General features: G+C 41.2%; 1 protein-coding gene across 2 annotated transcripts in view; it reads left to right on the plus strand.

Annotated features, from left to right (window-relative positions):
* DPP4 (dipeptidyl peptidase 4) overlaps positions 1-18,122 on the plus strand; it is an 80,308-nt gene that overhangs the window by 55,830 nt on the left and 6,356 nt on the right. For both annotated transcript variants that reach the window (XM_055308123.1, XM_055308124.1), the window contains exons 17-23: positions 644-691; positions 937-1,035; positions 3,417-3,486; positions 5,904-6,098; positions 8,660-8,714; positions 9,304-9,403; positions 12,464-12,528. In XM_055308123.1, coding sequence (XP_055164098.1) covers positions 644-691; positions 937-1,035; positions 3,417-3,486; positions 5,904-6,098; positions 8,660-8,714; positions 9,304-9,403; positions 12,464-12,528 — 632 coding nt within the window. The remainder of the gene's footprint in view (positions 1-643; positions 692-936; positions 1,036-3,416; positions 3,487-5,903; positions 6,099-8,659; positions 8,715-9,303; positions 9,404-12,463; positions 12,529-18,122) is intronic.

Here is an 18,122-nt window from a genome sequence, read left to right on the forward strand (position 1 = left end):
CTCACCCAGTAGCTTTTCTGTACATTACCTTCTAGTCTGCAACTACCACAGTTGGGCTAAATAGTGAAGATATGTTCATGCGAGAAAAACACTTTTGCATGCCAGAAAGGAATGGCTTATCCAAGTCAGGCACTGTGCAGATGTGCCCCCTGGCTCGGCACGCGGTGGGGTAGGGGCAGCAGCAGGGAGCCCGCCCCTCCCCCCCCAGCTGGCCCCAGAGCTCCGCCCCGGGGGGCGGGGCCTGAGGGGCGTGGCCACGGCCCCGGTGTGGATCTGGGGCCGGGGAGGAAAGACCCCAGGGTCACGGGTGCCCTGGCTTATTGCACAGACGAGGAAATTGGAGGCAACATGTGCCTCAAGCACCCAGCAGGGCCAGAGCTTCATTCTTGCTTCATTCCACCGAGCCCTGTGCCTTTCCGGTAATATTTCTGAATCTCCAATTGCACTTACTTCAAGGAAAAGGAAAACCAGCTAACACTAAGCTAAGCCCCTTATCTCCTGTGCTATTTGTTCTCTCCGAGCTAACTGGTTTTGAAATGGTTATCGAAGTTAAAGGGTAGCAAATAGCCATTTTTGAAAAATATGCTATCTTCTTTTCTTACAAAGCCTCACCTAAGACATTTTTCCCTGTTTGTGTTCACAGGCCCTGGTCTGCCCCTCTATACCCTGCATAGGAGCAGCGACGATAAAGGTATTTCCATAACATTTCACCTTCCCTTTGCTCTTTAGAAAAGTGTCACTGAACAGGATCAATGTGTTCTTAGCATAGTGGGGGGCTTTTTGCCTTCAGAGTGTTTAAACAATGACTGGAACTCCGGTTTATAATCCAAAGTATGTATAGTCCCATCAGTGAATTGCCACTTGTTCCTTAGCACTTTGCACAATCTGAATTCTTCACATTGTAACGAATTACTGCCGTCTGGAATATTTATTTAGAACTGAGAGTCCTGGAAGACAATTCAGCTTTGGATAAAATGCTGCAGGATATCCAGATGCCCTCAAAAAAACTGGACTTCATTATTTTGCATGAAACAAGTAAGTTAAATTTCTTTAGGTACAGAACTGCTCCTGGAAACACCAATAAAAATATAACTAAATGTGATAACTTGATCTGAAAATACACATTCTATGTTATATGTACGTCTGATTTAAGGTTATTTTTTCTATGAAATATTGTCATGAGAACTGCAGGTTTTACTTTTTTGTTTTGTTTTAAAATACAGTACCACTCTATCTAGAATTTATTCTGTTAAGAGGAAAGCATTTGGAAAAAGCACACTATTGCCACTTCCTTTTCCTTCTGTTAGTAGCTCTGTGCTACTGTAAAGTATTAATTGCATGTTTAACTTAATGATATCTTAATATCTTTTACCTTTAACCCAAAGAGATCAAAAAATATCTGAGATGACTGTATAAAAAAATAAGAGCTGGCTGCAAAATGTTAAAACTTCAATCTCAGGAGAGAAATCTTGAATTTTCCCTAATCATCTTCTTGCCACAGTTAGGCTCATGCCTGTGCTGGGAGCCTGAGCATGGAGGACGTGTAGGAACCATGGAGGACAGGGAGGGTTATTTGGAACAAAATTGAAATTTTGTAGTTTGTTCATTTTTATTTGTCTTTTGGGTTTTTTCCCCCCTCATTAAGAGCTAGTTACTCATGGAGGATGGTGGAATCATCAGGATTGATTTAAGTTTGTTTTTTTAAATATAAGATAATAATAGAAAAGATCTAAAAAGATTCAGTGGAAAAGATCCATCCAATTTTAAATGGCAGGAAAAGTGCTGGAAAGTAGAGGGTGCTTCTGAAGAACAGCTCAGAGCAGGGCTGTTCAAACTGCATGTGCCTATGAATCACCTGGCACCTCGTTCATGATCCTTTTGTGATCCAGCAAGGCAGGGTGAGCCCCAGGGTTTTGATATTCCCTCCAAGGTGATGCCGGGTGCTGCTGGCCCTTGAATCAGGCGTGCTGGGCAAGGATTTAGAGTTCTGGAGAGCTACCCGGGCTGCTGGGGCAGAAGGCATTGCATACTGAGATTTGACAAGCAGTGGGGGACCCCCTAATGTTTTTGGCTCAGGGAAGCCACGGGATCCGATGGACAACCTAGTAGGGAGGGGAGTGAGACAGGATCTGCTGGAGCTGGAGAGTCCATCTGGGAGGTGGTTCTACATTCGAACCCAGAAAAGGAGGGTCAGGGGTGGGAGAGAGGGGAGACCATGGAGGAGGGGCAGAAGAAGGGGGGACTGGGGATTACAATGAACCTCCCCCCTCCAAAGAAAAAAAACCGCATCTTTGGAAAGATATAACCAGAACACTTCTAATCGACTAGTACAGATTCAAACAAAGGAGAGATCAAGGGGTGGGTTTGGCATATTTATTAAAAACATCATGATCAACGCATAGTTTGACATTCATTGAAAGATAATGAAGACTTAAATTTTTGTCCTTATAATCACATGTAGGCAGAAGACATAAAATAATCAGCAAGATACGAATTGAAGAGAAATCTATCTATATAAAGGCTTTACTTCTAAATCTTTCTTTTTTTCCTCAACTAAAATCATTTTAACAACCAAAAAAAGAAAGAAAGAGAGAAAAGAGAGATAAACAGAAAAAAAGCAGCAGCCCTGGAGATAGGGATTTTTTTTCCCTTACAGATTAAATCTACTGAAGCTGGAAGTAATCTAATTAAAATATAAAATATCTCTCTCTTTCTCTCTCTCTCTCTTTTTAAGATTTATTAATCCAACTCATGATCTTGAATTTGGGAGCAAAAGAAACCGATTCATTATTTGGGGACAAATTTTATTAAACTGATGCTAAATCAAGCACAGAGAATTAAACAGATCTGCAGTTCATACAGAACGTACACAACAGTCTGCTCCATATAAACCTGATTTCATTCTGTGAAACACAGAGCTGAAAATGGGAACTCAGCTTTGCGGTCTGGGATGGCAATAAGAATTACAAAAATGTTATTAAATCAGAATTTTAAAATAGAGTTAGGGCCAACTAAAAATCCTAAACATCTTCAAGGAAATTCAAGAAGAGGAAAACATTTTGGAGGAAAACTTAGAACATAAGCCATAAACAAACTAGATAAGTAGATCAGATGCCAAAGAACAGAATCATAAAAACAAAACATTAGCAATTCTAAGATGCACTTTTATTTTACGAGGCACCAATGTATTTAATAGATTAGAAACAACTTTATTGGTTTAATCTTTACTAGTATTCTAACCTGAAAGAGGAAGTTTCTGTATCTTAAAAACATACTGAATCCAGCAGTTCGTCTTCTTTTTCTATTGTAAGTTAACAATTGTTGAATCCCAACTATGATTTATTATGGACAAAGAAACCTAGATCGTGTACTAATAATTATTCTTAATTTACTAATTAATCTTTCTGTTTGTTTAGAATTTTGGTATCAGATGATCTTGCCTCCTCATTTTGATACATCCAAGAAATATCCTCTACTAATAGATGTGTAAGTATTCAAGGGGAGGGAACAAATTAGAGGTTAACCATCATACATGTGTTACCTAGTGCAGCATACGGAAAATTAGAGCCGACTGTATGCTTTGTCTCTTCCTGAATCACTGTGAAGCAGTTTTACCATTTGCTTCTTCCATGATGTAATCACAAACCCAAACCCTTGTTTTCTACCATCTTTCTAGTGGAGAATGTAGACACCCTCTGTCGTAATGGTATATGGTCATTTTGTTTTGATTTGTGTCTCTGAATACAAGGGAATTCCAAAGGAATTATCAGGTCACCAGTTTTATCCTCACCTCATGCACATTTTAACATGCAGGAGATGGGCATCAGTAGTCTTCACAATTTCTTTACCTGCAAACTTGCCCGCACACCTTCGTTAGTGACCTTGGGCGCATCAGGACATCAGGTTTCTCTTCCCAGAATACCACCGCCTGGTATTTCTCATTCTTCTCTGTGGTGAAGAGAAGATGTGATAAAGGAAATTATTCATTATTATTCCAGACTTCTTTAAGTTTCAGAGAAAGTTCTGACATCGCAAATCTTCGAACAGTAAATGTGAACTCCTGCAAATTCTAAATGTGGCATCCTCGTAAAATATTTTTGATAATGATTGGGAATACATTTTACTTTGATGCTTCTTCTAAAAGTGCCCCGACCTCACACCTAATGCCACAACGCCACTCTTCCTGTCCTGGCTTGTCTCATTTCCTCTATTAAAAACAAGACAAAAACAAACCAACGAACGTGCTGGGTGCCTGCTTCATGCCAAGTAATTTGTAAACCGGTGTGAAGAGTTCTGTTGGGCCCATTACATAGGAAAGGAAACTGAGACTCATGAGAACATCACTTTTCTGTTGTAACCACCAGTACCACCCACAACAAAAGAGGGGTGTTAGCATCCAACACAGCCTTTTGCCCCGTATTTATAGTTCCATATAAACAAAACATAAAAGCTCAAAGAAAGAGAAAAAGGTATTTTAAACTTCCATGTGTGCTGTTTGATTTTCGGTTTAACTTTGACTACAGTGACGTTAATTTGCTTTTGGCTTTAGCCCCAATACTGGAAACAGATATTTTTGAAACGAGTGAGACTTTTGTCCTCTTCAGCTCCCCAGCGAGGAATGGTTAGACACCCCCTTCATTAGGAACATTTTGAAAAACATGGTAAATCTACTACTTGTTTCTTTTTAGTTGTTTTCCTCCTCCCATCCTTTGATGTTCAAATCTTTGCTTTCTATTTTTTAAAATAATGTTGTTTAATCTTAGGGAGTAGAGTAACTTGTTACATAACTAATATTAAGAGAAGCTATTACTCTACCTAATCTAAAATCATTAAAATGACCAAGGCATTTCACGTGTTGTTAAAACACGTTTACTCACCCAAGAAATGCACGAGTGCATTCTCCTTTTTTAAAGTTAGAATGTTACATTATTTAGTTTAAAATGAAAGGAACGCAGTGTTTGCTTTAAACCAAAGTTCTTTTGACTTCCATCCCTAGGAAGAGCAAAAGCCTGCAGGTAGAGGGGTACAGCAAGCAGACCAGTAGGAGAAATGGTCTGGGAGGGAGAGATAGTGGGCAAGTCTGGGTCCAGGAGTCCTGCAGATCGTGCAAAGATGACATATTTAAGTGAGATGCAAGGAGCTATAGGGAGCTGGTCTTATTAACAAATGGAAATGAGAGGGCTTGATGGAGATTGTACATCCAGCTGTGTGGGAGTGGGGTCCAGCCTGCAAAGATTGCAGAGAGCAGGGAGTTAAACCCGTTCATAAATAGAATGCAGAATAACAACATATGTCTTCCAATACAGCCTACCTCTTTCTCCTTTGAAGTCTTAAGGAATAGTGTCCATTCATTCCTTGGCCCATTCCACAGGGGCTCATGGTAGCTTTCGTGTGCAGCTCTGTGCTGGGACTCGATGGGGGAATGCAGGGCATATCATACAGCAGTCAAGCAGTCCTGTCCTTCTAGAACTTCCAACCTCGGAAATACACATGGAATGTAGGAGTGCTTGTAAGCCAGGCTGGAAGGATATATTCAAAGCTGCATTTATTGGCATCCTCATTAATTTTTCATCACACAACTTCTCCATCCCAACTATTAAGTATTTATTTCTTTGATTTCCAAGAAATATACGGCTTAGAAAATGTTAGCCTATGAAGTCTGTGTTTGATACCAATCTTCAAAGATAAAACTGATGGGTATCTTTGAAGGAAACACACAGCCATTATAGTCGCGCCGCCAAGTTTTAGAGGAACCATCGTGGACACCCTGGTGGCTGGCACAATTTCAGGCTCATCGTCGGGAAAAATGCATGCTTCTTGTCCACAGGGAGTAGAAGAAATACACGCACTCCCCATTTGATGCAGAAAAACCACAAAGGCTAACAATTTGGGATTTTTCACAGATATGCAGGCCCATGTAGTCAAAAAGCAGACGCTGTCTTCAGACTCAACTGGGCTACTTACCTTGCAAGCACAGAAAACATTATCGTAGCTAGCTTTGATGGCAGAGGAAGTGGTTACCAAGGAGATAAGATCATGCACGCCGTCAACAGAAGACTGGGAACATTTGAAGTTCAAGATCAAATTGACGCAGCCAGGTGAGTGACTAGGAGATGAATCCGAAGGTCATCTGATTCCCCCCCCCTCGCTTTATATTTTTAATTTGTAAAGTGTAAAGGATATAAAGTGTCCTGGGATGAATCCTTTATCCTCAGGGTACATTTTTAGTGACGATATCACACTTAGATAAAAATGTATGTCATTATAGACTTATATAAAGGTTAAAAAAGACATATTTCTGAAACTCTTGTCTGTGACTCGAGAAAGGGAGTTGGTATATGTGCTACCCCCTTTCGGGAACAGAGACTAGAAATTCATCAAACACATGGACAAACTGAGAGAGATAAATGCACCCCTGAGTAAACATCTAACTAAACAAGTGAACCATCATCCGTTTGGTCAAGGGTACGTGAGGGAGCTCAGTGTTCCTTCATAGGGTATGGAGGCTGCATTGCATGTGATGGCTATGAAATCCTAGGAGTGGCTCCTACAGTCTGGATGAGGGTTACTCTGCCATTGGGGGAAAATTGTGGAGCAGAGCCTTTTTTGCTCACAGTTACAAGGGCTGCATTAAGTATGAATCACATCTCATTCTTGTGCTTTCCAATCATGGGCCCACAGATCGATGTGATCTGGCTCGAGAGATTGTATTGATGAATAGTGGTTACCACGTAATACACATGTAAATGGGCAATGCTTTACCTGCATTGTCACGGGAACTGCACAGCATCTCTGTGAGGTGGGTGTCTGTACCCCATATTTCAGCTAAAAAAAAATGCAGGCTCTTAGGTAATTTTCCAGGGGAAGTCAGAATTTGAATCCAGGTCTGCAACTCGATTGGAGTCTAAACCGCACTCTCCAGTCCAGAAAGCATTCAACTGGTGAATGGGAAATGTAGTCTTTGAGTTTCTGTAACCAACTGCTGGATGTCTAGGGAAGCATAACAAGTGGTTGATTTAAAAGAATGTTATGAAATCATAAACTAGGAAATGCAGAAAATTGTGAATGATTAAGTGGGTGGAGGAAAATGCTTTTAAAAACAAGGAACAACCAACGAGAAGAGAGACAATTTATTAAGTATCTCTAAGTCTCATACACCAGAGTTAATGAATAGCTAATCACTAGAGAGAAGAGAGAGGTTTAGATTAGAGAGAAGGAGAGGTTTAGACTAGAGAGAGGGGGAAAAACTGGCTCAGGAGGAAGGCTGTGATATTTTAAAACTAAATTTTAATTTTTCCGGATTGGTCCTCTGTGAGAGAGGGCATAGTGTCCAGGGCTTCTCAAATCCAAAACTACAGAATTGGGTATCCACAATATACATCTCCAGTTTAAAAAGTTAATGAGATGTAGTGTATTTATACAACAGCATACTGATTCAGCAACTAAAAAAGAACTATATTCAGCAGCATAGATGAATCTCACAGGCTGTTGAATGAAAGAAGCAGGCACAAAAGTGTGTATCCTGCATGACCCACTTCATAGAAAGTTCAAAACCAGGCACAAATTGGAATCTTATCTTTTTTCCTTTTGCAAAGGGGAAATGACCCAGAGGCTTCTGGGGGGGAAGCAATGCACTGTATCTTAGTTCAAGGATATACTCATTCTGTAAAATTTATCAACTTGTACACTTATGGTTTGGTGCACATTTCTATACATATGTGAATGCCAAGTTTCAAAAGTTTACGGGGGAAAAAAATAAAAGTTTATGGGGAGAAGATAATGAGTTGAAAACTACTTACTTTTAATTTTTTCTAATATTGCTTAACTCAGGGCTGCCTAAAAAAACACAAAATTTTCAAAATCACATATAGGTCACTGTAAGGGTCACCACCCCCCATACTACAAAGTTAAAGAGCCCCATTTACTAAATTTCTTCCTAAAGCAAACAGATTACCTTTTGATGTAGGGCTAAGATTAAAAAGTGACTGCATGAAACACTTTTCTCATTTCTCTAACTGGGTACAGGAATCCTGAACACAATTTAGTGGCAAAAAGACTTCTTAATCCGTCAAGGAAAAATTGCTTCCTATTTAATGGTGCTGAGCTAACTAATCAACACCCAGCAGCAGAAGGGATTTATTTAGAGAATGGTGTTTAAGTTCTCAGGTAGGGGGCCTAGAGACCTTTCTCAGCCCTACCCAGATGTTCTCCATGACCCTCTATTTCTCCATTGCGAGGGCAGCCTCTCTTAAACTGAAAAACATCTGGAGAGATTTAAATTCAATTATGTAAAGAAAAGTGCATCTGGGCTGCAAATTTTTATATGAAGCTGTGAAAAAAACTGCCAGGATTTGTTTTCTGTGAATCATACACACACACACACACACACACACACACACACACACACACACACACACAAACACACAGACAAAATTTTTAGGGACTCCAACAAAAGTAAACCTTGTTCGTCTGGCTGTTAGGTTAAAAAAAAAAGATAGACATCTGTCTCAGGTGTTTATTTGATTGCTGGCCATAATTACTCTTAGATTCCAACAGGAGGGAATAGAGAACAAATGGCAGGGTTTCACATTTGTGCACTTATCCTAGTTTTCTATACACAATGCAATACTAATTCATGGACTTCTTCCATATGTTTTAGACAATTTTCAAAAATGGGATTTGTGGACGACAAACGGATTGCAATTTGGGGCTGGGTGAGTAGTTGTTTGGCTAATGAATCTATGTGCATTTAGTTAGTAAATAGAATTCGGAGCACGATGATTTATCCTTGGCGTGTAAATATTTAGAGATGAAAATCCTGTATTTTTAATCTAAGAAGACCCCAATAAAATGTCCTCTAGGCAGTGAGTCCCTGCCAGTCCCTGCCAGTAAGATATACATCTTTGCTTATTATGATTAAGGGGGGGAAGGGAGGGAGGCGTGAAAGGGCGAGAGGGAGGGAGGTGGGGAAGGAGAGCAGGAGAGAAGGAAGTAGGGTGATTTTTCTTATGAGTCAAAGTCAGTAAAGATCCAGTATCTATCGATCTTTTTTCCTTTAATTACTATCCAGTAAATTTTTGATGATTTTCTGACTTAGACCTGTCAAGCAAAGCCACCAGGGCTCTGCAAGTGTAGTCTTTAGATATTGTCCAATTAAGGCCAATTTAAGCCCTTCTCTACCATGCTTTCTATCTCTAAAGAGGCACAGTATATAAAGATGTGAGAAATATGGAAACTGCGACTCGCTTACCATATGTCCTGAATTCCTTTACCTCCATAAAAATAACCATTTCCATTCCTTAGTCATATGGAGGGTACGTAACCTCAATGGTCCTGGGAGCAGGCAGTGGCGTGTTCAAGTGTGGAATAGCCGTGGCACCTGTCTCACGGTGGGAGTACTATGGTATGTAATTACTATCAAAAAGATACAGAGTGTTGACCTTAAAATTTCAATGACAAAACCATTCCTTTCTGAGTTTCAGTGTTTCTACAGGAAATAAGCTGATTCATTGTAGATGCACTTTATGGATACCTAGAATCGAATGATCTCACTTACTCTGCTATTGAGAAAGGCTCGGTGGTATTGGCATCTAGTTATCGACAAATTTTGTTTTCTAAATTTCAAAACATCCCTAACACTACATTTCTGCAGATAAACCCTCCCTTAATTTATTTTATTTTGAGTTTTTGGGTATCACATATTAGCAGAATAGAAGCATGTATTTCTTTTTCTTCCAGTAAAGGTCAAAGACAAATAGGGCTTTGGGTAGAAAGAGGAGGGTAGGGACAGGGGAATTCATGATTGTCACACACTGGCACTGTCACCCACACACACACACTGTCTCTAAATTAGTGAAAGCCGCTCTAGAATCTCTTCTTCATCATTGAGAGATAATTCTATATGGCATCATATATATGTAAGACTATAATTCCCTAGGGGAAGAGAATGAACATTAGTACGCTAGGTAGGAGAAAAGAGTCAGAGATGGTGAAAAGATGAATTACTTTCCTGCACCTCTTCAGACCCCATCTCAAGTCCTTTATGTGAAAGACTTATTGATAATAAATACACTTGTTACATATTTTTTGCCCTAATACATGGTAGTATCAACCTTGTAGGAAACTCTTATTTAAAGGCTAAGTTAGGAGAGGCCAACAAAAAAAGTAAAATAAATAAATAAACAAATAAATAAAATATTGTGATCTTTCTGTTAAAAAACATTGGAAATCACACTTCCGACTTAGTCCGCACACAATGGATTTGTTTTCATATAATACTTTCCTGCTTGATATTAATTGTTCCATTGGAGAGCTTGTTTTTGGAGACCTCTGGTGGTCAATAAAATAATAGAAGCAATCTTTGTGAGTTTAGAATAATAAGAGGACTTCATTAAATATATTTGGACCAACCCAACTTTCTGGACATAGGTACTTTCCAGAGCTCTTATATACGTGTTAATTTGAACAATTTTACTTAAAGATCGGATAGAAGAAGTACACAAATGGTATTCCAAAGGTGCATTTTTTAAAGTTTACAACACCTGTATTATGCATTTATTAAATACTGTTATTAAAATTTCAGAGTTGCCTGGGTGGTTCAGCCAGTTAAGTGTCTGACTCTTGATTTCAGCTCAGGGTCTTGAGCTAGCGCCCTGCACTGGGCATGAGATTCTCTCTTTCCCTCTCTCCTGCCCTTCCTTCCCTCCCCCTGCTCCTACACATAGGCACACTCTCTCTGTGTTTAAAAAGGAAAAAAAAAATTCAGATATTCTCACTCATGTAAACCTGGTTAACATAATAAGAAAGGAGTATTTCGTTCTAGGACAAGAAGAATAGAAAAGTCTGCTACCATTTCAGGAAAAATTTATTTTGCCCTTAAAGGCGATTTTCCCTCCTATCACATGTACAACTTAAATTATTTATGTTTAAATGATTTAAATGTTAAAAGATATGAACATTTTATGAAGATCCTATATTATAAAATGTCCTTTAAAATATTATATTTTGTATATTAGTGTCCTCTAGATATATAAAATTACATATCATCTGTGTCTGTCTTCCTTTTAATCAAAATGATAAAATATTGCCATTATTCATTTTGAAAGACAGTATTTTGATTTCCATAGAACAAGCATAAAGAATACATGTGGAATAACTAGCGCTCATCATCAGTGTAGCCTTTAAATGCCAGTCATTCAAAAAGGGTTAAAATGTTACTTAAGGCTATTATTTAGGTGATCTAGTCATTTAAACAATTAGTAAGATCAATACTGAACTACCTGTAAAATTACAATGAAATTCGAGCCATTAATCTAAACAGCACAATGACAGCATATTATACTCTATCCTTACCTTTTTATTGTAATCTGGTCATTGGAGGGGGCATCTTTCAAAGCAATTACTTCAGATTTTTAAAGTTATCTTGGAACTTAGCCACAGTAAATTGTAAATTTTCTCACATATATTTTGGGATATATCTATAAAATTTTTAAAAATAGGGCAAAAATATGTTTAATTACCCAAAATAACCAAACCAATTATGCATCCTGTTTTCAGCCATATCTGTAGATAAAAGAGCTTGCATCATTTCAGCAGATATTAATGTAATCTATTTCACAATTCACAACTGTTAGAATGCCAAAAGTGAGGGCTCGCTACAAAATGAGGAAAAACAAATGGTACACTGTGACGGAGTAACTGAGCTAGTACAGGGATATACAGCAAATAAATGATAACTGATTTCCTTGTTTTCATTATAGCGAATATTAACTTGCAAAAACTATGATTTAAGTGAGCAGCTAGTAATCGAGCATTATAAGGGGTTTCCAACAGGAAATTAAGACATATGCTTGTGTCAGGACCAAAAATTTAAGACAATTGACCCTTTCAGTGACTTCCAAATTAAGATTCTTTGAAAAGGTCAGATGATAATGTAAAGAGCCCTTACCTTTCAGCACTTCGCATTTGATTTTTCTGCAGATGGGTTATTTTTTTTAAGGATTTATTTATTTATTTGAGAGAAAGAGATAGGGTGTATGAGTAAGGGGGAAGGGCAGAGGAGGAGGGGCAGAGGGGGAGCCAACTCCTCACTGAGCAGGGAGCCTGATGTGTGGCTCAAACCCAGGACTCCAGGATCATGACCTGAGCCAAAGGCAGATGTTAAACCACTGAGCCACCCAGGTGCCCTCTGTAGATGGAGTATTAACTGTGTTTAGATCATCTAGTCTCATCTCCCTCTATCCTCATTGGTTCCAGCTGAGTATGGAAAGGCATGAGTCTGAGCAGGTGTCTGGCTGCATTAACAAGCCAAATAAAAATCATCTGGAGGAGACACTCCTGAGGGGGATACTCTGTAGACCTACGCACAAGTTACGACATATGAAAGCACTTAAACTAACCCAATAAAAGGAAGAGAAGTTGTATTGTATGAATTAAGTGTTTTTTCAATTTTTTTTCATCACAGACTCCGTGTATACAGAACGTTACATGGGTTTGCCAACTCCAGAAGACAACCTTGACTATTACAGGGTAAGAGATGAGAAACCAGATCCATTTTATAACCTATTTATAAGTTGTTTAAGAACATCTTTAAGTGTATCTATTCTAAAAAAATATATATTTTTTATTTCCAACAAAATTCTTGTTAAAAAGAAATAACACAGGTGGTTTAGAGATACTCTACTAGCTTCCCCTACTATATTCTGCATTAATTACAGTCTTTATCGTATGCTATATAGGTCACAATATGCATTCATTTGGAAATACAAAGCAACACCAGATAATTACTTTAATTATAAAAATTTCATTTAGAAAACATGTCATATTCGACATATTCCTTTAAAGCCCAGAAGACTCTCTAAACCTTTAGCTATATATTAAAATTTCTGTGGTATTAAAATTAAGATGTATGTACAGACCTGTAATTTTCTTATTCATAGCCAACTATGTGCAGTTTGTTCAAACACGATTTGGGTGAAGAGTACAATTGGACGGGGCCCCGAAAAGCCCTTGAGCCTCCATTTACTGAATAGCATTCAGGTGTTGGCTGATGGGAGAACAAGTGGCAGGTTGCTCTGCAGACAGGCCATAGCATCTGAAATTTGGCCTGGAAGCCACTATCATTGGCAGCCACATGTGCTGGCTGGATGACATGGCCAAGCCGGGGCACTCTCTCGGGTGCTACACTGATGTAACCAGAAGTGCTAGCCTAACCGCTAGGGACCTTCGTTGCACTTTGGCCCTTCCAAAACTTTCCTGAGTCTATCTGTCCTGTTCGTTGAAAAGCCCAAAACTTGCAGATGACAAGGTAAATCATCTCATGTTTACATTCTCCAAAGAAAATGCAAAATTGTTTTCATGACAATGAATTAAAAAAGGAGGAAAGCAAAAACGAGAGTAAGTTAATACAATTTCTCATCTGGGCCGCAACTCTCAATACCTGGGCTTCACATTAATGCGCTGCTCTGAGCAGTGTTTGTACACTTTTATGAGATGTTACCATTCCTATAGGTTCTGAAGCCACTTGACCAAAACACAATAAAACCCAAATAAAATTTCCAGTTTTGCAACATAAGTATACACAGTTTAGTTTTATCTCTTTCAGCTTCATTTAGGAAGGTTTGGGGGAGAGGGGGTGCAGGGAGGAGTATGTGGCTGCCTGTGCCTATGTGTGTGTTTTCCAGTCAAGATAGAAAAGTGACAACCTGTAAAGTGAGATGCACCAATCATCTTCCACTACACAGCAGTCCCATTGTCGGGTTGTCCCCATTTCTGCCAGTTGTCCCCCACAATACTTTGGATTCAATTCTTCCCATTCCTTCTCCACATCCAATAAACTCCTTTAAACATCCTTTCCTTTCTTCGTCACCACATTGCCGCTGTCACATGACTATCTACTTTTCTAACAATAACCCAGTTGGTGTCCCCTTAGCTTGTCTTTCTATGCTCCCATCTTTACCACAAAGAGGCATGAGATTAGTCCCCGCATCCCCACATACAACACTGTCACAGGTCTTTCATGTGACTCAACTGAGTCCTACCCTGACTCTAATCAGGTGTTCAACATCCTTCTTACAATGGTCTAGTTCACTTGATTACATGTCACTGTTGTCTGAAAATTTCTGGGCCTTTCCCTTTTATGCCCTTGTCTTCTGTTCCTTCTGCCTGGAATGTCATTTCTCCTATATCTCCACTTAGTAGGAAGTTTGCTCTTCCAGTGGACTAGCTGCCCCATTTGACTTTCCTGACATTGTCTTGTAGATCTCTTGATCTTCAGTTTACCTATCTTGGACTCATGGTTATTTTGTACTTCCTAATACTGCAGTATTATTAACTGTTGAAGTATTTACTCAATACTGTATTCTTCAGATGCCCCTATATGAAGTGTAAACCTTAAGACCTTTCCTGATTTAATTTAAGAACTTTTTGAAGGCAAACATTGTTATAAAAATTGCATATCTCCATCACTTCTTTACATCTGGAATTTTCTTGTCTGTAACCTGACCAGGATGCTCACACTTGAAAACCATCCCTCCTGCAGCGTGCCATATATGCTGAGCTGCCGAGGGACTTTTTCAAATATCCCGAGGACTAAAACTCCTGAAACCGAGATGTACTGTCCAGAACCCTCACCCTGACTCTAGAACCTGGTGGATGTTAAGTCAAAAGTTCATTCTTAAAATCCCATTCTGAAAAGTCTTTGAATCTAGAGGCACAGGGTCAAGCCCAAACCCTGACACCTAGGGAAGTCCATGGCACCTACCCTACTTTCCTCCATGAACACCAGCCAACAGCCAACAGGGTCTTTCCTCTTCAGCCAGCCTTCCCCCTTTAGGCCGATTAGTTTCAACCTACCCTTTCATCCCACATCTTTTCCCAGACTTCCCTATGGGCTCCTCGTTCCCACATGGATCCCCTCCTCCCATCTCCACTCGCCCTGAGGCGGCCATGTTCCTCTCTCCCCTTAGGTGTTCACTGCATGAGGTAGTCATGTAAATAGAAGTCACTTCCCACTGCCAATGGCAACACACGCACACTGGGTGCATAAAGTCACTCTTTCACTTCACTGCACAGATGGCACCCGAGGACTGTTTAATCCTTCCACGCCAGGAGTCGAGTTTTCTTGGCACAAAATTCAGTGCTGGCAATGGACACATTAAAACTGCCAGTACCAGGGAGCTAAAGGTTCCCAATGTGTTACTCGGAGGAATGATTTGGGCGGGCGAGAGTTAAGGTGTGTGGGGAAGGGGAGGCAACGCTGCTGCTGAATTGTTTCCACCCTGGTAAGTGCTTCCTCAGAGTGTGGAGAGCTGAATCTAAGTGCCTATATTTGGTGCACAGCAGGCTTTAGAATAAAGCTGCCCTCCTTTGTTTTTTAAATAAGCCTGTGCTTTTGTCTCTGGCAAGAATACATTCAAAGATTCTATTTTTCCTGCGAGGCCCCAGCTGCCCCTCTGGACCCCATCTTTTACTTTTCTTTCCCAGGTTGTTTTTATTTCTCTCTCTCTCTCTCTCTCTCTCTCCTTCTCTCTCTCTCCCTCCCTCCCTCCCTCCTCCCACCCTTTTGGAAAAGACAAAGAAGACAATTCCTTAGAGGCTCTCAGTACCCTGTGCCTGTCTGTGGGTCAGAAGGGAAGAGTTTGAAAATGATTCCCATTTTGCCTGGGCCCGCTGCCTCCCTGCAGTGCACCCAGGGCGGGAAGGACCAAAGCCCAACGCTCCACAGAAGGAAGGCCCTGATCTTTGTTTACACTTGCAGCGCAGGAATCATCAATAGAATGGCCAGGATTGTAGCCTTTCTAAGAGAAGAGACAATTTTTAATTAGAGAGAGAGAGAGAGAGAGAGAGAGAGAGGATTCATTATTAGGTCACTGATGACCCAGATTTGGAAGAATTTGGAGAAACCCACATCACCAAGAGAAGCACATTTTGTGAAATAAAGGTCCTGCTTGCGATTTAGGAAAGGAAATCCGAGAACCCGTTTGTATGCACAAATGGAACAGGTAGGGATGCCACGTGTAGTTGTGCAGCTCCCGCAGTGCTGAGGGCCAGTCTCTGCTTCATTCACTGAGACACGAACCTCTGGGGCTGCATCCAGCCAGGACTGACTTTTCCTACTCATACAGAGCTGCTGTGTAGATTAGCAGGCCCTGGACTAAGGCTCAGACCCACTGCTGTGGCATGAGCAGTGCCCCCCCCCCCCCCCCCCGCCCCAGGCCCTGGAGCTAATCCCCCACCTAGTGCCAAGGGGCAAGGCCCTGTAGCCCTGGGGAAACATCTCTGCGGTGAGTCTTGGTCCCCAGCAGATCACAAGGGTGACAGATTTGAGCAAAAAGCTGGGCAGTAAGAAAACCCTCACCCCCACTGGCAAAGAGCAAAGAGCAAGCACCGCCAGGGCCCGAGGAGCCTGTCGCTCACCAGCATGACAAGTGGCCCTTCACATGCTCCATCAGAGGCCTCGCAGTCATACCTATTTAAAAACTCAACATCTGGCCAACTTTCACTCACTCAGAAATGGTGCCTGGTGTTCTAATTGCCCAGAAGTTTCTTACCTTGTTGGTGAGGAAAAGCAGACCCACAAAATGATCAAAGAGAAATGAAAGAGAACAGGTAGGAAGAGTGACAGGTGCCCCCAAGTGCAGAAAGGACGGTGGTGTCCAAGCTGTGACAAGCCCCCCGGAGGTTTGTCCTCCGGAGCATGTGGGGCTGGGAAGGGAAGTGGCCAGGAAGTTAGGGTTTCACATTCCCCCTCAACTCCTCTCAACTGATGGGGGGGCAGGGGGGGGATCCAGCTTTCTTTATTCCATTCATTTTTTTTTTCTTCACTTATTCATGAAGCGCTTGCTTCTATGGGCAGACACTATTCTGGAGTTCCTGTCTCCCTCAGTTCCCCGAGATGAGTGCTCTAGTTATCTTAATTTTATTGACGCTGAAACTGAGGCACAACCATGTTACGTAACATGTAGATGCTGAGGGGTAGGGAAGGGAGGGCCCTTTTGCAGGCCAACAAAGAGGGATCTAGGAGCCGAAGAGGGAGAGCGGAGACGCTCTCTGTGGGTTGCGGAGGGACAGGGGGCAGCAGCACAGCCCCACGGGAGTAGCAGGTACAGCTGGTTTTCCGGGGATTTGTGAAGCAGGTTGAATGAACCCACGGATATCATGGAAGCAGGGCGTGGGAAGAGCAGGCCAAATGGTGGCCTCTACGTCAGGCCACAGCCTGCAGGCGGGAAGGGATCCATGAATACAAATACACAGAGCAGCAGAAGATCAAGGGCAGGAGAGATGGGGCCCAAGTCCTGAGCCTGGTTGCCAAGAGAAGAGGGCAGCCTGGAACACACAGAAGGGACTGATTTAACTTGTAGAGGAGATTTATTTTGCATTTTGCTCAAAATTTGATAGGCTTTTGGCAAGTGTACGAAACAGTCATAGATTTGGCAGTCTTCTGCTAGCAGATTTGAAATGTTCAATCCTTAAGAACTGCTGCATCGTTAGGTTATGCAAAACAGGGTGCAATTTTGTAAATATGCCATCTTGTACTGATTTGACATTTGTTCTATTATCCCAGAATATGCCAAAGGGAGAGAGACCTTCAGATTTAAGCCAAACCTTAACTTGTTTGTTGAGTGCTGATAAAATGTTGACTGCTGTGTGATCTTTAAAGAAGCCAGTGTTGCTTGGTGAGGACGGAGGTAGAGCCCCCTGTCGGGTTGATGGGTTCTCTTTCCTTGGCATCTCACCGATACAGTTGTTTGATAGATGTAAACAAGTAAAACATCCGATATAGTGGGTGGAAATTATTTTTTTCTCAGAAATTTTCTGTGGCCTCTGTTTTCTGTGGCATTAGCGGTGCTTCCCAGAATAGCATTACTTAATGCTAGCTAGTTAGCAGGATTTGGTTGCAAGCGGGAGGATGCACAGAGGAAGTGGGTACAGCCGTCCTATCGCACTGACGTGCGGGGTTGTCCATCAGACCAGTGGCCGTTTGCTCTTCCTACGAGAGCCTGGAAATGGTGATGGGTTGTTGGCTGGGACACGAAGGGACACTAGGCCATAACGTTAAGGGGAGCGGGCTTCGGAGTTAGACCTGTGCTCAAATTTGGCTTCCACCACGTGCCAGCAGTGTG

This window comes from Nyctereutes procyonoides, unplaced genomic scaffold (genome assembly GCF_905146905.1).
Source record: "Nyctereutes procyonoides isolate TBG_1078 unplaced genomic scaffold, NYPRO_anot_genome, whole genome shotgun sequence".
Classification (NCBI taxonomy): Eukaryota; Metazoa; Chordata; class Mammalia; order Carnivora; family Canidae; genus Nyctereutes; species Nyctereutes procyonoides.